General features: G+C 34.3%; 1 protein-coding gene across 3 annotated transcripts; it reads right to left on the reverse strand.

Annotated features, from left to right (window-relative positions):
* Positions 1 to 1,726: 1,726 nt before the first annotated feature.
* Positions 1,727 to 15,706, reverse strand: LOC107790834 (uncharacterized). 3 transcript variants are annotated; one of them, XR_001649112.2, is made up of 12 exons: positions 15,372 to 15,706; positions 14,051 to 14,239; positions 13,873 to 13,926; positions 8,757 to 8,867; positions 6,996 to 7,058; positions 6,598 to 6,852; positions 5,989 to 6,135; positions 5,863 to 5,890; positions 5,172 to 5,301; positions 4,726 to 4,796; positions 3,155 to 3,214; positions 1,727 to 2,185 (listed from the first exon to the last, which is right to left on the reverse strand). XR_001649112.2 is itself a non-coding variant. In XM_016612798.2 (11 exons), the coding sequence occupies exons 1-11, from the start codon at positions 15,579 to 15,581 to the stop codon at positions 2,117 to 2,119; spliced, it is 1,257 nt and encodes a 418-aa protein (XP_016468284.1). In that variant the 5' UTR covers positions 15,582 to 15,703; the 3' UTR covers positions 1,727 to 2,116. The 3 variants fall into 3 exon arrangements, 1 of the variants encoding a protein (XP_016468284.1); XM_016612798.2 differs by lacking the exon at positions 5,172 to 5,301 and having other exon boundaries at positions 15,372 to 15,703; XR_012702116.1 differs by lacking the exons at positions 5,172 to 5,301; positions 5,863 to 5,890 and having other exon boundaries at positions 5,966 to 6,135; positions 15,372 to 15,705.
* Positions 15,707 to 17,000: the final 1,294 nt, after the last annotated feature.

The following is a 17,000-nucleotide window of genomic DNA, read 5'->3' on the forward strand; positions in this document are numbered from 1 at the left end:
AAGATGGTGAGAGGTGTAGTGGTGATGAAGAGACAATATTCTCACCAAATTTGCCAAAGGTTGGAAGTTCCTCCAAGCTAGGATCCAGTCGCAGGCTTAATGCCACAGCTCCGGAATTCATCCCCAACATTGAGCAACAACAAAGATGCACAAAAGCTGAATCGAAAGGAAAAGCAATAGCAAAGAAATCTAGGCAGCAGCAGCAACTCAATTCAACCACTGTAGTTGGAGTTGTTACTGAATCTGGGCAGCAGCAGCAACTCATTGCAAACACTGCAGTTGGAGTTGTTACTGAATCTGGGCAGCAATATGTGGTGACAACCAAACCAGCTATTATGCAACAGCGGCAACAGGAATATTTGGCTAGCTTTGAATCTGGAAAACAACTGCAGATTGCTAACACTCCACTCCAACAGCAGCAGCAAATAGAGAACACATCAAAAGCAACAGTCCTTTCATCAAATTCAAGACAACAACATGACATTACTGTAAGCAATATGACAGGACAACAACAACAACTTGAAAGCACACCAAGTACTGCAATAATGAACTCAAATGCTGGACAGAAACAACAGGATTCCAGTACTCCTATGATTTCTGAGGAAGATAGAAAACTGCTTGATGCATTGGCAGACTCTACACATCGAAACTCAGTAAGTTCAATGCAAATTGTTAGTACAGGAAATGTGAGTAAAAATGGGAATAAAATGCAAGTCATAAAGCAACATCACAACACGACAGCTTTGGCAAATACACAACAAGGAAATGCATTGATGACACAGGACCTCGTCGACAACTATCTGCATCCTGTGAATGTGGGTAGAGATATGTATGAGGAAGGAGAAGATGCTGTTTTGAAAGAATGTCGTTCACATGCAGCAAAACAAGGCGATTTATCACCTATGCATAGCGGCAAAATAAAGAAAGCACATACAAGGAAAAATAGTTGGGACGACAAGGTTAGTGATTTTTTAAATGTTAGGCGACCTCCAATGAGAGTTGCCAAACAAAAGAAGGCTGCCCCAACTACGTCAACGAGGTCCAACCGTTCAAAAAAGAAATGATGATTTTTTATTACGTTTTGAACACGGTTGAGGAAAACAACAAAGAATTACAAATTGAAGATTTTACAAGTTTGGAAAAGAAGGGACAAGAATCAAATTGGTACTACATTCTATTTTACCACTTTCTTAGTATTCTCATTTGTAATATCATCACACAGTATGTTATAAACTCTGTGATGATCATTGAATATTTGGTTCGTTCAAGTTCTTATTTTTTACATGCTTGCTAGTAGGTGAGGCCTTTTCTTTGCCTCAATAGGATTAGTAAGGTAAGGTTTAGTCCGAGTTGTGTTGCCTTAGTCTTATGCTTTTGGAAATTATCCACACGGCTATGAGATTATATGCCCTCGTGAGACGTTGCCGGCAGCTACACCATGAATCCTCTACATGAGGTCGTCATCATAAGGCAATGTGAGGCGCAGAGGAGTAATTATATAGCCAAGGCATATGGGTAACACTAACGGTGCTATTGTCCCCCTTATTTATGCTTTTCCTAATTGTTGTATTTTTCTTTTTTCTTTTATTAATAAAAAACTAGCCCTAGGCGCTTGCCTAGCGGATTGCCAAAAAAAAAAGAATCTCCATCAACCATGCAGCTAAAGCTTTCAAGCTATAAAATTATAAGAATGTACCGACTGCTGGACAATTCATAACCCATCAAATGACGAAAAATTCTACTTTTGAATCTTCTTCTTCTTTCCGTTTATTTTTAAATCATATGCAATGCCCATCTAAGGCGTATGGGAGGGTGGTAACTGGTAAGGAGTGAAAAAATTACAACAATATTACACATGTCGAAAGACCTATGGACATTGAATGTTACACGACGATCCAAATTGAGATTTGTAGCGGCTGAGGAAAAAAATCATATATCTATCAACACCACTTGCAGTGCGTTAAATTCACAAACCTGGCTAGCTCATAAAATATAGGCTTCCCGAAAAAAACTCTGATTTCATAGCAAAACTTGCTGTCTCAGAAACCTGAATGGTTCAGAACAACCGCGGGCATCAAAAAAATATGTGACATCTCCTTCACCAGCTGTGTTACAATTAGACATTGAACCGAAACAGCATTATATCCCCTTCTTGCACAACATAATCTTTCCCCTCTAACCTCAACTGCATACACAGATAAACCTTGTAACCAGCTTGATCTATTCTTTTGCTTGCATGGGTCGGTAGGCACAAAAAAGCACTATTTATATTCTGGTACACAAGTAATTATCATTGTGAAAAGAAAAAAAACTACATACTAATAATTACATGAGACTTAGCAACCTCTTTACAACTTGGGGGTAGGGGAGGCAATTAACATCTTAATTTTGAAGTGCTGGAGCCAAAGTAAGAAGTTCAGGTAACAACTATCAAATATCCAATTACATAAACTATACAGATATCAAGGAATCGGACATGATAATGAAGTGGTCCACCAAAAAATTAAAAAAAGGTTTCTCCAGCAAAATGTTTTCCAATCAATAGTAATCAGAAAATGACACCAAAAAAAAACATGGAGTCTTTACTTGTGTTCGCCAAACCTTTTTGCTTCAGGAAGCTATTTTGGTGTTACCACTGCATGGATGTGCTAATGTGTTTACAAGCCAAAGATAGATAGATATCTAAGGTTATTTTATGGGGCGCTAAGCACAAGCCAAAGATAGATATCTAAGGCTATTTATGGGGGGGCAGTTTCTTACATAAAGTATTTCAATGGCTAACATAGAAATATTTAGCTTATATAGTGTTACTTTAAACATTTATCTATTTTTTAAATTACCACAATCACGAGTCCCAACGTTTAAACTGATTCCTCGAGTCATTTCAGGTACCTAAGGAATTATCTGGGTACATTTGGGCCATGGGGTGGACCCTATTGGGTTCAGATATATCTGAAATTGAAAAGAAGGCACCAAGGTTTTCAAATTTCAATCATACACTTGGTTCAGGTAGACTATCAAATGGGTTATATAATTGCTTTACTGTCTCAATCAAATACTACAAAGATATTCTATACGCTTCCCCACACTTGAAGTTGTCAAAAATCAACGCTGCACTATCAAGAACCATAAATATCAGAAAATGCCAACTTACAAGTCCTTTTTCCCTTGCAGCAGCAAATGAACCAGCAGAAACAAAGTCATTGTAAGCAACCTGCAAAGAAGCAAAGTTAACAAACCACTTAAAACTTAAGAAGTTCTTTTTTTTTATAAGTAAAGGGAAAACCATTCAAAAACTTAATAGAAAAAACACTTGGCTAATAACATACTAAGACCAGAAAAATATACCTAGATGACGAATTATTGAAACTGTTTATTTCTGAGGCTCATCTGACCTAAAAATAACTAACGATGACTACTATAGTTCTACGTTAGTTGTGGTTGAGTTTGTTGACAACAAGCTCATCCGAGCTTGGGTGTGCATATGAGGTTGGAAGGTGATGGTCAACTAAGCTGAAATGGTTCCAACATCTAGTTTTTGGCAAGTTTCTAGCCTTCTTAAATATTTCCATGAGCAAAACAACTCCAAGCACTCATAAGATAGTTCCAAACAGTTCCTCACATTCAGCAGCGTGAGTTCCTGGACTACTTGAAATGCAAGAGAAAAGATAACCACGCGATTACACAAACAAAAAAATTAGCAATGTAATGGATCTAAACCTTTAAAGTCACACTAAACAAGTGCAAATCCTATATTATTTGAACTAAGACATCACATTCTGTGGCAAAGAGCCCATTAGACGGCATCCGCGCCCACTTGAAAGCCTTTCACTTTCGCTCTTGGATAGCTATAGCTATGGGGTTTTCCTGGCTTGGACGGGAAGAAATCCATGAGAAGAAAACTACTACTTTTAGAAAACAGACTGACTTAGTTCAACAAAAGGTCTTGACCAACAAAAAGAGCTTTTTCCACCAGTCTTTTAGGCCGGATATTGAGGATTCATATATCCGCTACTATTTTGTTCAAATGGAGATAAGTGGATGCTGAGGATTCATATAACCGACCAATTAGTTTGGATTGAGTCGTATTTGTCGTCATTGGTTGAGCTAAGATCCACCCTATTAGCAGCTACTATTTGAACATCTTTTAGGTATTATTTTATGCACAAACAAGCCCTAACAGCACCAGAATAACATTAAACAAAACTTCTATGTTTGGTAAGGTGGGTAAATCCACAGACTCATAATTCGTAAGTTAAAACCATGTAAGCAAAGTTATATATTTCCAGCCATAAAATAGACTCAATTCTTCAAATTCACTGATAACCACATACGACCTAACAAAACGGTTTGATCAAGCTCCACCTATCTTGTGAAACCTTGCGTTGACTTACTCTATCCATCTAAGGTGACTATTCACAGAAATGGTTACATCCAGTCTTCTAGATCAATCACATTTATGTGTATCCACAGAAATCCAAATTTTACCATTGTCAGCATATCTTCATCGTCTAAACAATGTGAAGCTTTAAGCTCTTGATCTTTATCTTTGCAATGTGTAGAATCTATGTGCATGCCTATTAAATTTTGTCAGAAATATTGACTATATGGTCTTCCTCTTAAGCAAAAACAACGTAACTGATGGATGTCTTGGGACAGTGACCAAAGCATAGTTTACTGTTTCTTACAACATGCCCTACTTTAACATTTTTAAATGATACTCACCGTCTCTGCCCTGATGAAGCCCTTTTCAAAATCGGAGTGAATAACCCCAGCTGCTTGGGGCGCAGTCATTCCTGTGTAATCATAATGGTTAGACAAACATGTTTAGTATAAAGGATTGTGAAGCGTTAGATGCCACGTCATCTCTCAAGAGCCTGTCAAATATTCAAATCCGTACCCTATTTAAAAGGAAATTTTACTCTTTTCTAGAAGCACAAGTGACTCAGTTACAAGTCCCCGGTAAAAAAAAAATTTAGAGGAAAAAACAGTTTTACCCCCTCTGTTGCCCATTCCAAATTTGGTCCCTCTATTTTTAAGTACATAAAACCTCCATTTTCTAGTGTGGCACTTCTGATACAACAGTTAACAGAAAATTAAAGGCTGCCTTTCTTTCTCATTTTCACTAAATATTGGTGAAAAATGATAAACAGATAAATATATCTGTACACCTTGAAAGTTGATGTTCGTCAACAACCTCCGCGTGCTAGCTTGCTTCTGTTGCTGGCAGTCGTAGCACAATTACCCTCTCTTTCACCTTCACTATCTTGTTGCATTGCTTTGTTCTATCCATAGTTGAATCTGGTATACAATTTTATCTTATTTAATCTTCAAAATTGACCTGAACAACTATCCCAGAATAATCCTCGAAAAATTGACCCACGACGAGGAAGAGTTCGACATCAAAAGAAAATGAACTAGGGAGAAGAAAACTTCCACGTGGAGGAGCTCGGAAGGGGAAAGGGTGCTGCATATGGTTATTTGCACGAGTACCAAGGAAGAGAAAAAGGCAGAGCATCCAGAGAGGGAGAACAAGTGGGAAGGCTGCTGGTTGGATGGAGAGAAACGAACGAGACTTGCAGAGACAATTTGCGGGGAGGGAGGAGGGAAAAGACAATGGTAGTTAAAAGAAAAGCTAATTTGCCCTTTAAGTAAAGCTACTAAGGACAAGGACACAAGGATATTATATTAAGTTAAGCGCCATTAACATAGGATTAAAACCAAAAACAGGAAAAGTGGATGTTTTATGTGCTTAGTCAGATAAAAGAAATCAAACAAAATTGGAAGTAATATAAGAGAGGGACCAGAGCCGCTTTTTTCCCCTTTAAGAAAAGAATAAACTAGAGCAAATATAGTACAAACCTTCGAGTATGGTCCATGCTTTGGTTTCCTGCAAGTTGCCCGAAAATAAACTCAACACACATAGACTATAGTGACAAAAGCTATGCCAACAATCAAAAGTCACTAAAGCTTTTTTATTTGCTTCACCTTCTCGCCAGAAGTGAAGTATGTACGCAACCCTAGGAGACCATAAGTTTCTCTGATAAGATTTCCTAGGCCACTTTCATCGACACCAAGAGATTTCAAATATTCCATTCTCTCTTCTAAAGGAAGTTCCGATAGCTCCGATTCAACCTGAAATTGGAAGCTCAGAAATATGTAGCAATTGGAAGTAACCCTTGGATGCCAAAAAGATTTTTAAAAGTGCAGAAAGCTAGATTCACTTTACCACATCATAACTCTTACTCGCTGAAGGTGGGAAAAGCGAAAAAGAAAAGGATATGTATAACAAAGAAAACAACTAAATAACTGGTCCTCTCCCTAAAATGGTTTGGTTAAGAGATCTCGATTTCCATGGTCAGTTCATGCTTCTCGCCCCTTCACTCATAGGTAACTGATGTTACATATTCCATATTTCCTTCTGATATTACTTTATCATAAGAGCTTCTAGACTCCTAGCGAGGACCAAAACTATATATGACAATAAAGCAATTTATGATAGTGCAAATAGGATGAAGATCTCCGGTTGAAGTGGAATAAGCCGTGAATTTTGATTCAATACAAAAGGAAAAAGTCTGCTGAAAGATGTCAACAAACCTGCGCTGAAATTGTTACCACGCCAGAATTTAACTCAGAAGCTGTTTTTATTACTTCTTTGACGTGAGGATTATTTTCAGGCTCAGCCACCTCTGATTCCGCTACATTTGCCACAAATATGACAGGCTTCATAGTAAGAAGACAAAGATGCTTAATAGAATCCTTTTCAAACTCTGACAAAGATACTGATCTTGCTGGTTTTCCATCCATTAGTGCTGGTAGTATTTTCTCCAAGGCAGACTTTTCTGCTTCCTCCTGAAAAGAGAATACCAAAAATAAATATCCCAAAGAACACAATTGTAACTTACAACTGGGATGTCAACCAAACAACAGTTAAAATTTTAGAACCTTGCAAGGATGAACTACTCAATCTTCCAGAAATGAAAAGATAGCAGTACCTTTACTTTAGCTTGTGAATCTTTAGCTCTGCCTTTTTTGAGTTTCTCGATTCTTTTCTCAATCTGCATTCTTGTAAAAATGAAACTTAGTGCCATCAGTTGGCTCACATACCCAGAAACGTTACGAGGAGAAAGCAACATTACTGCTAGGAAAGAAAGAAAATATTATCATCCACACCCCTTGTCTTGTGCACATTCTGTTGGCGGCATGCATGCTTCATTGGTACAGAAAAATCTATATATTAATATACACGTTCAGCACTATACTATCATATCATATACGATCAAATCTTTATTTTGTCCATCTTAATAAAAAGATGTACTGCTCATGGGTCTTTATGTCCTCCTTTTCCTCCAAGCTGTCATCCTAACATTCTTCAGCCTGCCTCCGGCATGAGCTATACTCCTAGTTCATGTTGGACAAATGAGGAGACTCGGATAATTGATTGCCTCTTCAATTAAGCAACCAAAGATAAGCGCAATAATTCCAGTCATCCCCATCATTTATTGTTCTATATACTTCTAAATCCTACATTGTCCTATCTGAGCCCAAACAAATAAGTTATATTGCAAATAAACCATCTATATTTTTTAAGTATTTCATTTCACTCTCAACTAAACTCTAGACATCATCTCATGAGGACCTTAAGTACGATAGGAAAAATAGTTCCTTTCCATCTGATGTGCTTAAAAAGGAGAATTATATTCATCCTTTACTGTTTTTGCTTTTTGAAAAATTTATTAGACTCCATAACAGTTAATTTTTTGCTTAACTTTTTGTTCCATTAAATACGTCAGCCATCAATTCAGAAGGCAAATATGTATTACATAGACAAGATGGTCCAAAAGCATGACTTTATGTTTTATTTTCAGGTTGTACTGAAAGGATGAAGGGAAAGTTGTATTTTTAGTCTTTCAAGAATGTCTCAGCTTCTTGATTGCAGATTAAGTGATAAGCTAAAATTTCTGCATAGAGCTTAGTTAAGAAATCATTCCCCTCAACCAAAGATCAAGAAGTTTTCCTGACAGTTTACCGACCCGCATGATACTTACTGAATGTGCATTCTGAAATGTACGAGAATTTGTGAGATGAAACATCCACATCATATGTATTGGTTATATAATTCTAATAGATAACTCAACAACTACATTGCTAGCATTCATCCTACCCGGCAGTACCATTGATAATCTTGTCTTCCTTTATTTTTTCGATCTCTCTTATCATAGTTATGATGTTAATCAGACAAAGAAACTTAGAACTGACACTGACTGCAACAAACAAAGAAAATAAATGACCATACTTATAGTTTCAATAACATTTTAAATCATTAGTACTATGACCCTGTTCTCAAGCAAGATACTATTTTTTTATGACAAACATTCAAACTCGTTTTCTCTAACAGATTTTTATCATTTCTTCATAATACAAATGTTAAAAGTAACCTACATGCAACAATACCAAAGATATCATATTGGCTGTCAGTATAACAGCCAAGAACACCCATTAGTTTTCATGAAAATCAAATGCTATTAACCTCTACCCTTGCAGATCAGAAATTAAGTGATGAATGAACCACTGAACTGATTTCAGAAAGGAATGAAGTTAACAACAATAATGGAAAAAGAGAAGGAAGAAAAAATTTAAATGGATCCCAATGACAACTGTTTTTTTTCCTTAGTTGTTTGGGAGATTTTCATGCAGTTTTTTTCAAGATTATACATTAGCATACCGTACCTGTAAAGCAGAATTGTAACAAATACCTGATCCATGTCTGAGAATACTAATTCCAGGTTGATTACATCAATATCAGATTTTGGATCAACCTTCCCATTCACATGGACAATGTCATTGTCCTCAAAACAACGTACCACCTGAAATAGTACACAAAAGCAGTTCCAGCAAGTGAGGAACAGAAAATGTATGGCGCTGAACTCTTCTAAAATTAACAAGGCAAAGTGTGCTGATGGAACACTTTTCTTCTCTTCACATGCACACAGACTAGGAGTGTAATATAAAAGCAAAGTAAAGCCTTATAACTCAAAGGAGAAAAGAAGGCCTTTGAATGATTTATTTATGATTATTTCCATACTACAAATACATTTGGCATTATTAAGACTAGAAAAGAAAGTAAAAAAGTTTTAAAATGTCTTGACGCTAATTGAGTAAGCACAGATCATTATCAGAAAACAATCTCAAGCTGACCATGGCAATATTAAGTGATCCTTCGAAGGATGCTGCCAGGTGGAACACTTTCCTACTACCTACTTAGGTCTCCCCTTGGGTGATAGACACTGGACAACTGATATCGGGAATGTGATCATTGAAAAGTTAGAGAAAAGATTGGCATCGTGGCAGCAGCAATACCTTTAATGTTTTGGATAGTATAACTACCTATTCTATGTCCCTATTCTCAATCGCAGTCAAAGCGCAAAACAGCTTGACAAACTCAAATGATCTTTCCTATGGGAGGGTAACAGTAAAAAACATAAGTTCCACTTAGTCAAATGGTCCAAAGTTACAATGCCCAAAAACACTTGGGGGGGTTGGGGTTAAAGACCTGGCACTTTACAACAAAAGCATACTTATGAAGTGGCACTGGAGGTATAACCAGGAGGAAGCTGGCTTTTGGAAAGAGATCATCCAAGCAAAGTATGGGACTTCTAGTCACTGGTGCACTAATGTGGTTAGAACACCATATGGAACTGGGTTGTGGAAGAGTATCATGAAACTTTGGGAGGATTTCACAAGAAACACATCACTGCAGGTGGGAAATGGCGTACACATCCAATTCTGGAAGGACAAAAGGTTGGGGCACACTTAGCTAAAGGAGGTCTATCCAAGATTATTCCTAATTGCAACCAATCCAGACTCCACTATTGCTCAAAACAGGGAGGGCAACACATGGAATCTAAACCTAAGAAGGGATCTTAATGAATGGGAGATAGAAGATCTGGCTTCACCTCTTGGAAGCCAGCATAACAGCATAGTCACCAGACATAGAAGAGATAGACTTAAATGGGGCAACAGCAAAGAAGGGACTTACTCAGTCAAAGCAGGCTACTCCCACTTGAGCTTCAATAAAGAAATGATTGATCAATGGCCTTGGGAATTAATCTGAAGAACTAAGTTGCTACCAAAAGTTACCTGCTTTAGCTGGATCACTCATCACTCTAAAGGGTGCTTGCTTAACTAAGGACAATCTCGTCAGGAGAAATTTTCAACTACCTAATAGGTGTAACGTATGCAAGTTTGAGACAATTAACCATTTGTTTCTTCACTGCTCAATTGCAACAGACATGTGGAACATGTTCCTAACTCTTTTGGCCTGCATTGGTCTATGCCATGTAGTGTCAGGGAAGCTTTGGTGAGTTGGTGCTCATGGAAAGTTGAGAAAACCATCAAAAGCATTTGGGCTATGGTTCTTACTTGTATTTTGTGGTGCATATCGACTGAAATGAATCACAGATGCTTTGATGGGGTTTCAACTGCCAATCATTCACTTAAAACCAAATGCTTAGTTAATCTTTTTAGCTGAGTTAATCTTACCCCTGTTTATAACCCTGAATCTTTTTTGGAATTTATCAGCTCCTTAGTCTTATGATAGATCTTTTGGTTGTTATATTTTGGGCTGATACCTTCTGTTTCTTTTGCATCTTCTTGATGCCTTTTGTTAATGATATTTCACTTACTTCCTCAAAAAAAAGGATGTTGCCTGGTGGAAAGGAAATTTGTTCATTTATGGCAGAATACATAATTGGACCCTTAAACTTGGCATTTTTTGTCACTTGGACACCTAAACATAGAGTTGTTCCTATCAGGCCCTTCAACTAAACCACATCTATGCCAATTAGACACTTTGTAGTGACATTATTGAGTGCGAGGGGAAGGGAGCGTGAACATGAGAAAGAGGTTGTTGATTATTATTATATTACTAGATTTAATGTACGTGCGTTGCACGTGTATTATGCGTTATGCACAAAAGAGTGTATCTTAATTAGGTAGAATAAGAATGAATTACGTATAAAGGTAACTGATGTTGCAACAAATATTTAAATGATAAATTGTCTAAAATAGTGCATATTTAATTGAATAAGAATGAATTAAGTATAATAGCAATTGACGATGCAAAAAAATTATTACATTAAAGAAATAGTCGTATTCAGTGTGTAGACACTAAATTGAGTGGTACAACGAAGCTTGGATGTGGTAATGTATATTATCAAAAAATTAATAAGGCGAACAGAAGTAAAATATTATTTGTATATTTAGTGAAAGATTACTGGATGAAATCTAAATAACTTACCAAAATTTGTTTGATTGGTGCACTTTGATGCCTCATCGAATGAAATAAAATTATTTGAAAAACCAATGGTCGAAAAGTGAGTATTGCTTTCTTCAACTAAAGTATTCTCCTTAAATCCAATCTCAAGCTCCTTGTGCGATGATTGGAAATTAGGATTGGCACTATTGATGCGTTCGTTTATGATGTAACAATCTTATTTTGTTGTAAATAATTTTCCCACTTCTCAATATAACCATTGAAAAGTATAGCGTGAATTTTTGTTCCCGGTAAAAAGTTTCACTTTAAGCTAATCTGATGGTTAAAACTATAATATGAAAAGACATGAAATAAAATATTGATACAAAATAAATATTACCTATTCATTAACTAATGTCACAGTTTTTCGGGTGCCTTGATTTGTTTTATTGTTGAGCTCTTTTACTATTCCACTCCCAAACACTAACACTCGTATTACCCAACATGAATCAGATACTCTTAGACTATTAATTGGGACATACTGGTCTGACAATTCCTTTTCACTGGCCATTCAGATGTACCTAAAATAAAGCATGCATAAGAGTTTTATAAGTTATCAAAGTGACTAATTCAATAATTGATTATTTTTATGATATGAGGAAGATTGTTTACCTGAACAGATGTAATTGTTGAAATCTAAGTGATTCAAGCATGTCAATTGCAATAATGCAAATCATGTAGTATTAATATTACACAGAATTAAAGGAGATAGTCTAATTTTATTTTTTTTTTAAAACAAGCAACTTGAGCTGGCATAGCAATAAGTACATTATTTATCATACATCAAACAAAAAAAAAAATACTAATTTAAGTAATAAGACTTAGATCGAATGTCTAATCGATTTTTGTGATGAATTGCAATTGTTCGATAATAAGTATTAAATTTGTAAATTACGTGAGATGTGAAATTAGCCACGTCCAAAACATGAAACAAAAATTATATAATAACAATTTGTTGATGCAACAATAAAGATAAATTGTTGATGCAACAATAAAATCTGGTGCATGCAAACGTGCTTGCAAAATACGAAGTAATAAAAGATGTTGATATTAGTAAAAGAAACAAAACCTGAAATTATGGTGTTGGAATAGGGCGAAATTTGATAATTAAATTGTGACATTGTAGCTTTTTTTATAGAAATATTTTGGTACACAAATTGATACATAAAAGGAATTATATGCTCGTAGAGAATCTAACTACAAAATTTCCTAATTTAGATAATTTAATGACAAATAAAGTCATTTATTGAAAGTTGAACAAAGTAGTAAAAGTTTAGGAAAAAACGTTATTAACTATTCTAGTGTATGAAAAATTTACCAAATATTTACTACTCCAAAGAATAAAGGGAATTTAACCAAAGTTCAATAGACATACGGTTATTTAATGAGAGTGAACCAAGTAGTAAAAGTGCTGGAAATTCTTTTTATTTACTTTCCTTGTGTAAGAAACATGAAGACAAGTTTTACCAAATAATTAAGGCAAACAAACGAAGTCATAGGGAAGCGAAAGTTTAGGGAAACTTTTTTATTAACTTTCCTATGTAAGAAACGTGAAGAAACATTATACTAAATAATTAAAGCAAAATTAATAACAAATAACTGTGGCAAAAATTTACCAAATAATCTCGTTAACATTCCAAGATTGTTAAATTTTTATTAAATATTAATGAAATACTTAAATTACTATATTGTCCAATGTGAACTCTATATTTTAAAGGGTAAAAAAGGCAAACGACATTTCGCTAAGGGCCTTCGTGCTTTTAATATAATATAGATTATTATATTCTTATATATTATTCCAATTAAAGCTAAATTTTACCCTACATTCTATTTCTCTTCTTCTTCCCATGAACCCATCATTTTTCCTCTTAATTCTTTTTTAAAAGAAAGTTCAGTGTACATGGATTTGACTATTCTCATTTGGCATGCTTATTCTCTTTACACGACACTTGTAAGCTACACCAACTTAGACGAGGAACAGAGAGAATAGCGTGATATTCAGTGAAATCGAAACAAGAAGAAGTGAAATGAAGTTGAACGGAGGAAATTTTTAGTATAAAGCTTGTTAGGGCACTAAGTCGTCAGAGCTGACGGTAAGGTTTTCCATTTTCTGACAATGAGTTTCAATTTGTTTTGGGGGTTAATTCTATAAGGTGGAATATTTTAAGGTGTTAGAGGCAACTGTAATACACACGTTTAATATTTATAAAAGTTTTTCTCAGATGGTCTACAAAGTGTCTAATTGGCACAGATGTGGTTTAGTTGAAGGGCATGATAGAAACAATTCTATGTTTAAGTGTCCAAGTGACAAAAAAGGCCAAGTTTAAGGGTTCAGTTATGTATTCTGCCTTCATTTATTATCAAAAAGGGATACATCAAGATCTATATTTTAATATTTTTTTCTCATCATTATACCAGGATCAAGTCACACTCTTCAATAATGTCACATAGACTCATTATTACTTCCACAGAAGTGGGATATATAAAAGTAACAAGGAATTCAACATAGAAAAAGATTATAGATAATAATGACAAAGGCACTTGAAAGTATATAAAACCTGAAGTATGGAGTCCACTTCACGAATATGCGACAAGAACTTATTCCCCAGGCCCTGCCATAGAAATTTTTATAAAGCTATTGTCTTATCTTCAATTTATAAAGCCACAAGGATACAATAAGTAAAAAGATTGACTTATATTAATTGATGCTAGAAACTTTAGGTATTGAGAATAAACCTCCCCTTGACTGGCACCCTTTACAAGCCCAGCTATATCAACAAACTCTATTGACGCTGGGACTGCTCGTTTGGATTTGCTTAGATCAGAAAGAACATTGAGACGTGTATCAGGAACAGCAACAATCCCTACATTTGGCTCAATTGTGCAAAATGGAAAATTGGCAGCCTGAGCCTTCCCATTCTCAACCTGCAAGAACATAATGGTGTGTAATGGCTATTAGGATAAGTGACCAACTGCAAACATACCAGCAGATAACTAAAGGAGTTATCTGACAGCAAACTCCACTAGTACAGTATTAAGTTTCCAGCATATGTTATCATTTGTTAGCTTTACAGACTGGAATTCACATAGAATAGAGCACAGTAACATATTAATAGTAGTACAAATGCAACTGACACTTACTACCGAACAAAAATTAAAGAAATGCCGAACACATATGGACCAACTAATTAGCAATCAATATAAGTAATAGCATCGATAATAATTGCATAAACAGTTCTATCAGTTAATGCTAGAGGGTTCCGGAGATACTTGAAGTTTAAGACACAGCGTGATTTACATCAACAACCATAAAAAGAAGCAGCACTAGAATTTTGCTGGTTTAACACTTGAAGTGACACCCAACTCCTCGAGCTATGATATTGAACTCCAATTATATATAAAGATAATCATCAATATCTAGCTTTAATACCCACTCAATCCACAGAATGCAAGTAAATACAGAAATTCTGCAATTAAGTTTTTCCAGCATGCAGAACTAGTAACACAATTATCAACTCAAAACCTCAGTTAGAATCCCTCTGGCTGGCAAATAATTCATACAGATATACAGTATGCATTTATCAGATAGAATAGCATCAATTCAGCTCAGCTCACCAATAAAACTCGAGGAGCATCTGGGAATATATACAAAATCAATCACGTGAATCCAGTAGCTTTTGCATATATATATATATATTAAGAAATCCACTAAATATATGCTATAAATGTTTGAATTTGACTATGAACCCTGATATTATTGTATATTAATTTGAGGTTTTTGTTGGAACCTATAAACTTCAAATCATGGACCAGGTGTTGAACCGCTATCCAATTTTCAATTAACTTCCTTCTCTTAGAAGCACCAGTAACTAAACTCCAGTAAACATCTAGTTAAGGAAATAAAATTTCCAAGTATTTATGCGTGTTATTCACTGTACTTGTAGTTCAATTTCTAAGCTTCTACGTCCAGTTCCTGAGCATTAATTGCATAAGCGGCATTTCAACAAATATGTGGTATACATTCACGTGAAGGAAAGATAGAAAGTAAACGACTTACAACGGCGTTAAACAACGTGGACTTGCCGACATTGGGAAGGCCAACGATGCCGGCTCGCAAACTCATGCTTATCTTAGCAACGGAGAAGCGCCTTTTGATGAGTAACACATGATGCGCGGGTTCCGAGAGTCTTAAAGAGGTATTGAAGAGAGAAGACTTGAGCGGAACTGCCATGGAAGGAAGAAGGTGAGAGCAAGCCATTCTCGCCATTACCAAATGAAGTGCTTGTTGAGTGGAAGAACTGTTTTAAGTGGAGGACACGCACAGAGTTGGGCTTAGGCTATCTATCGCTTCTCTGCTAATCTTTCTCGGGTTCCTGCTCACAGCTTGGGATGTTTTAGAACACGCGCGGATAATTTAAGAAAATATTAATCTCATAAAATTATGATCTAATATATTATATTATTTTAATAAATATTAATAATTATTATTTTATTATTTAATATAATGTGCAAAAATATAACAAAATTTAAACAAAATCAAAAGATATACATCGTGTAGTAATCAAATAAATTTTGTTTGTTCCTTATCTATTCTTTATTAAATTAGCAAGTAGTTACTAATGTGACTTTATATTAACTTGTCAATTGGCTTAATATTTTATTATTACTTTTCTTTTAGTATATTTTTTTATTGTTTTTATAATTCTTCAATTGTCTAAATTTATCAATAACTTTTTAGTGTTATTTATTTATCTTTTATTTTTTAATTAATTCCAACTATAATTACCATGAAATTATCTTTACCCCCTCTTTTCATACATTCTTTTCTACTATAATATTTGATTAATTTTTCATTTTGTAGTTTACAGAGAATTTAAATAATATAATATTTTTTAATAAATTATAATTTTAACTCGACTTTAACTTGACTTTATCCTGTATGAATTTCTCATAATTATTTCGATATTTAAATTTATCAATAATATTTTTGAGTATTATTTATTTACTTAATTTTATTAAATAAATTTAAAGTGTGGATAGTATCACATTATATATATTCTTTTCTTTATATATTAGTTTTTGTTCTACAATATTTTGATTCTAAATTTTTTTCATTTAGTATTTATTTATAATATGAATATTATTGCATTATTTCTCTAAATGGATGGCGTTGAATTAGTTCAAAGGTTAAACAGAGAAGTTCTTTTATCATATTTCATAAATCCACTAAGAATTGTAATAATTATTGTTTTTGTATTATTTTCAATAAGAAATTAAATGAAATTCTTCTTTCCTGTTTGTATTTAATATGTCAATTTTATTTTTTTTATTAAGCTTACTACATAAGATGTTAAATTTTATCTTTATATATTTTATATATTTATTGAAATTATTTTTTATGTTTTTCTCTTTAGTTTTATCTTATCCATATAGCATATAGCATAAACATATTAATTATTATTCAAAAAAATTCTCATCTCAAAAAATAAATTAGTCTTATCATTTTATATGTCTCTATATTGAAGTTATATATTTATATATTTTTTCCTTTTTTAATAATAGTTTCCTTAAAAATATATAGAAATTTAATTATTTTAAATTCAATTTCAAAAAGAGTAACTAAGTATTAACTAACTTAACTAATTTTGTCCGAAAATTTGACACTTGTTACATTTTTATTGTGACA

The sequence above is a fragment of the Nicotiana tabacum genome, chromosome 18 (assembly GCF_000715075.1).
Source record: "Nicotiana tabacum cultivar K326 chromosome 18, ASM71507v2, whole genome shotgun sequence".
Taxonomy (NCBI): domain Eukaryota; kingdom Viridiplantae; phylum Streptophyta; class Magnoliopsida; order Solanales; family Solanaceae; genus Nicotiana; species Nicotiana tabacum.

Coding starts and splice junctions, on each gene's coding strand:
- LOC107790834 (XM_016612798.2), bottom strand. CDS start 15,581: ATGGCGAGAATGGCTTGCTCTCACCTTCTTCCTTCCATGGCAGTTCCG. Junction 6,136..6,597: donor TGGTAACAATTTCAGCGCAG/GTTTGTTGACAT, acceptor TTCCAATTTCAG/GTTGAATCGGAGCTATCGGA. Junction 2,186..3,154: donor CTGCAAGGGAAAAAGGACTT/GTAAGTTGGCAT, acceptor CTGTGTATGCAG/TTGAGGTTAGAGGGGAAAGA.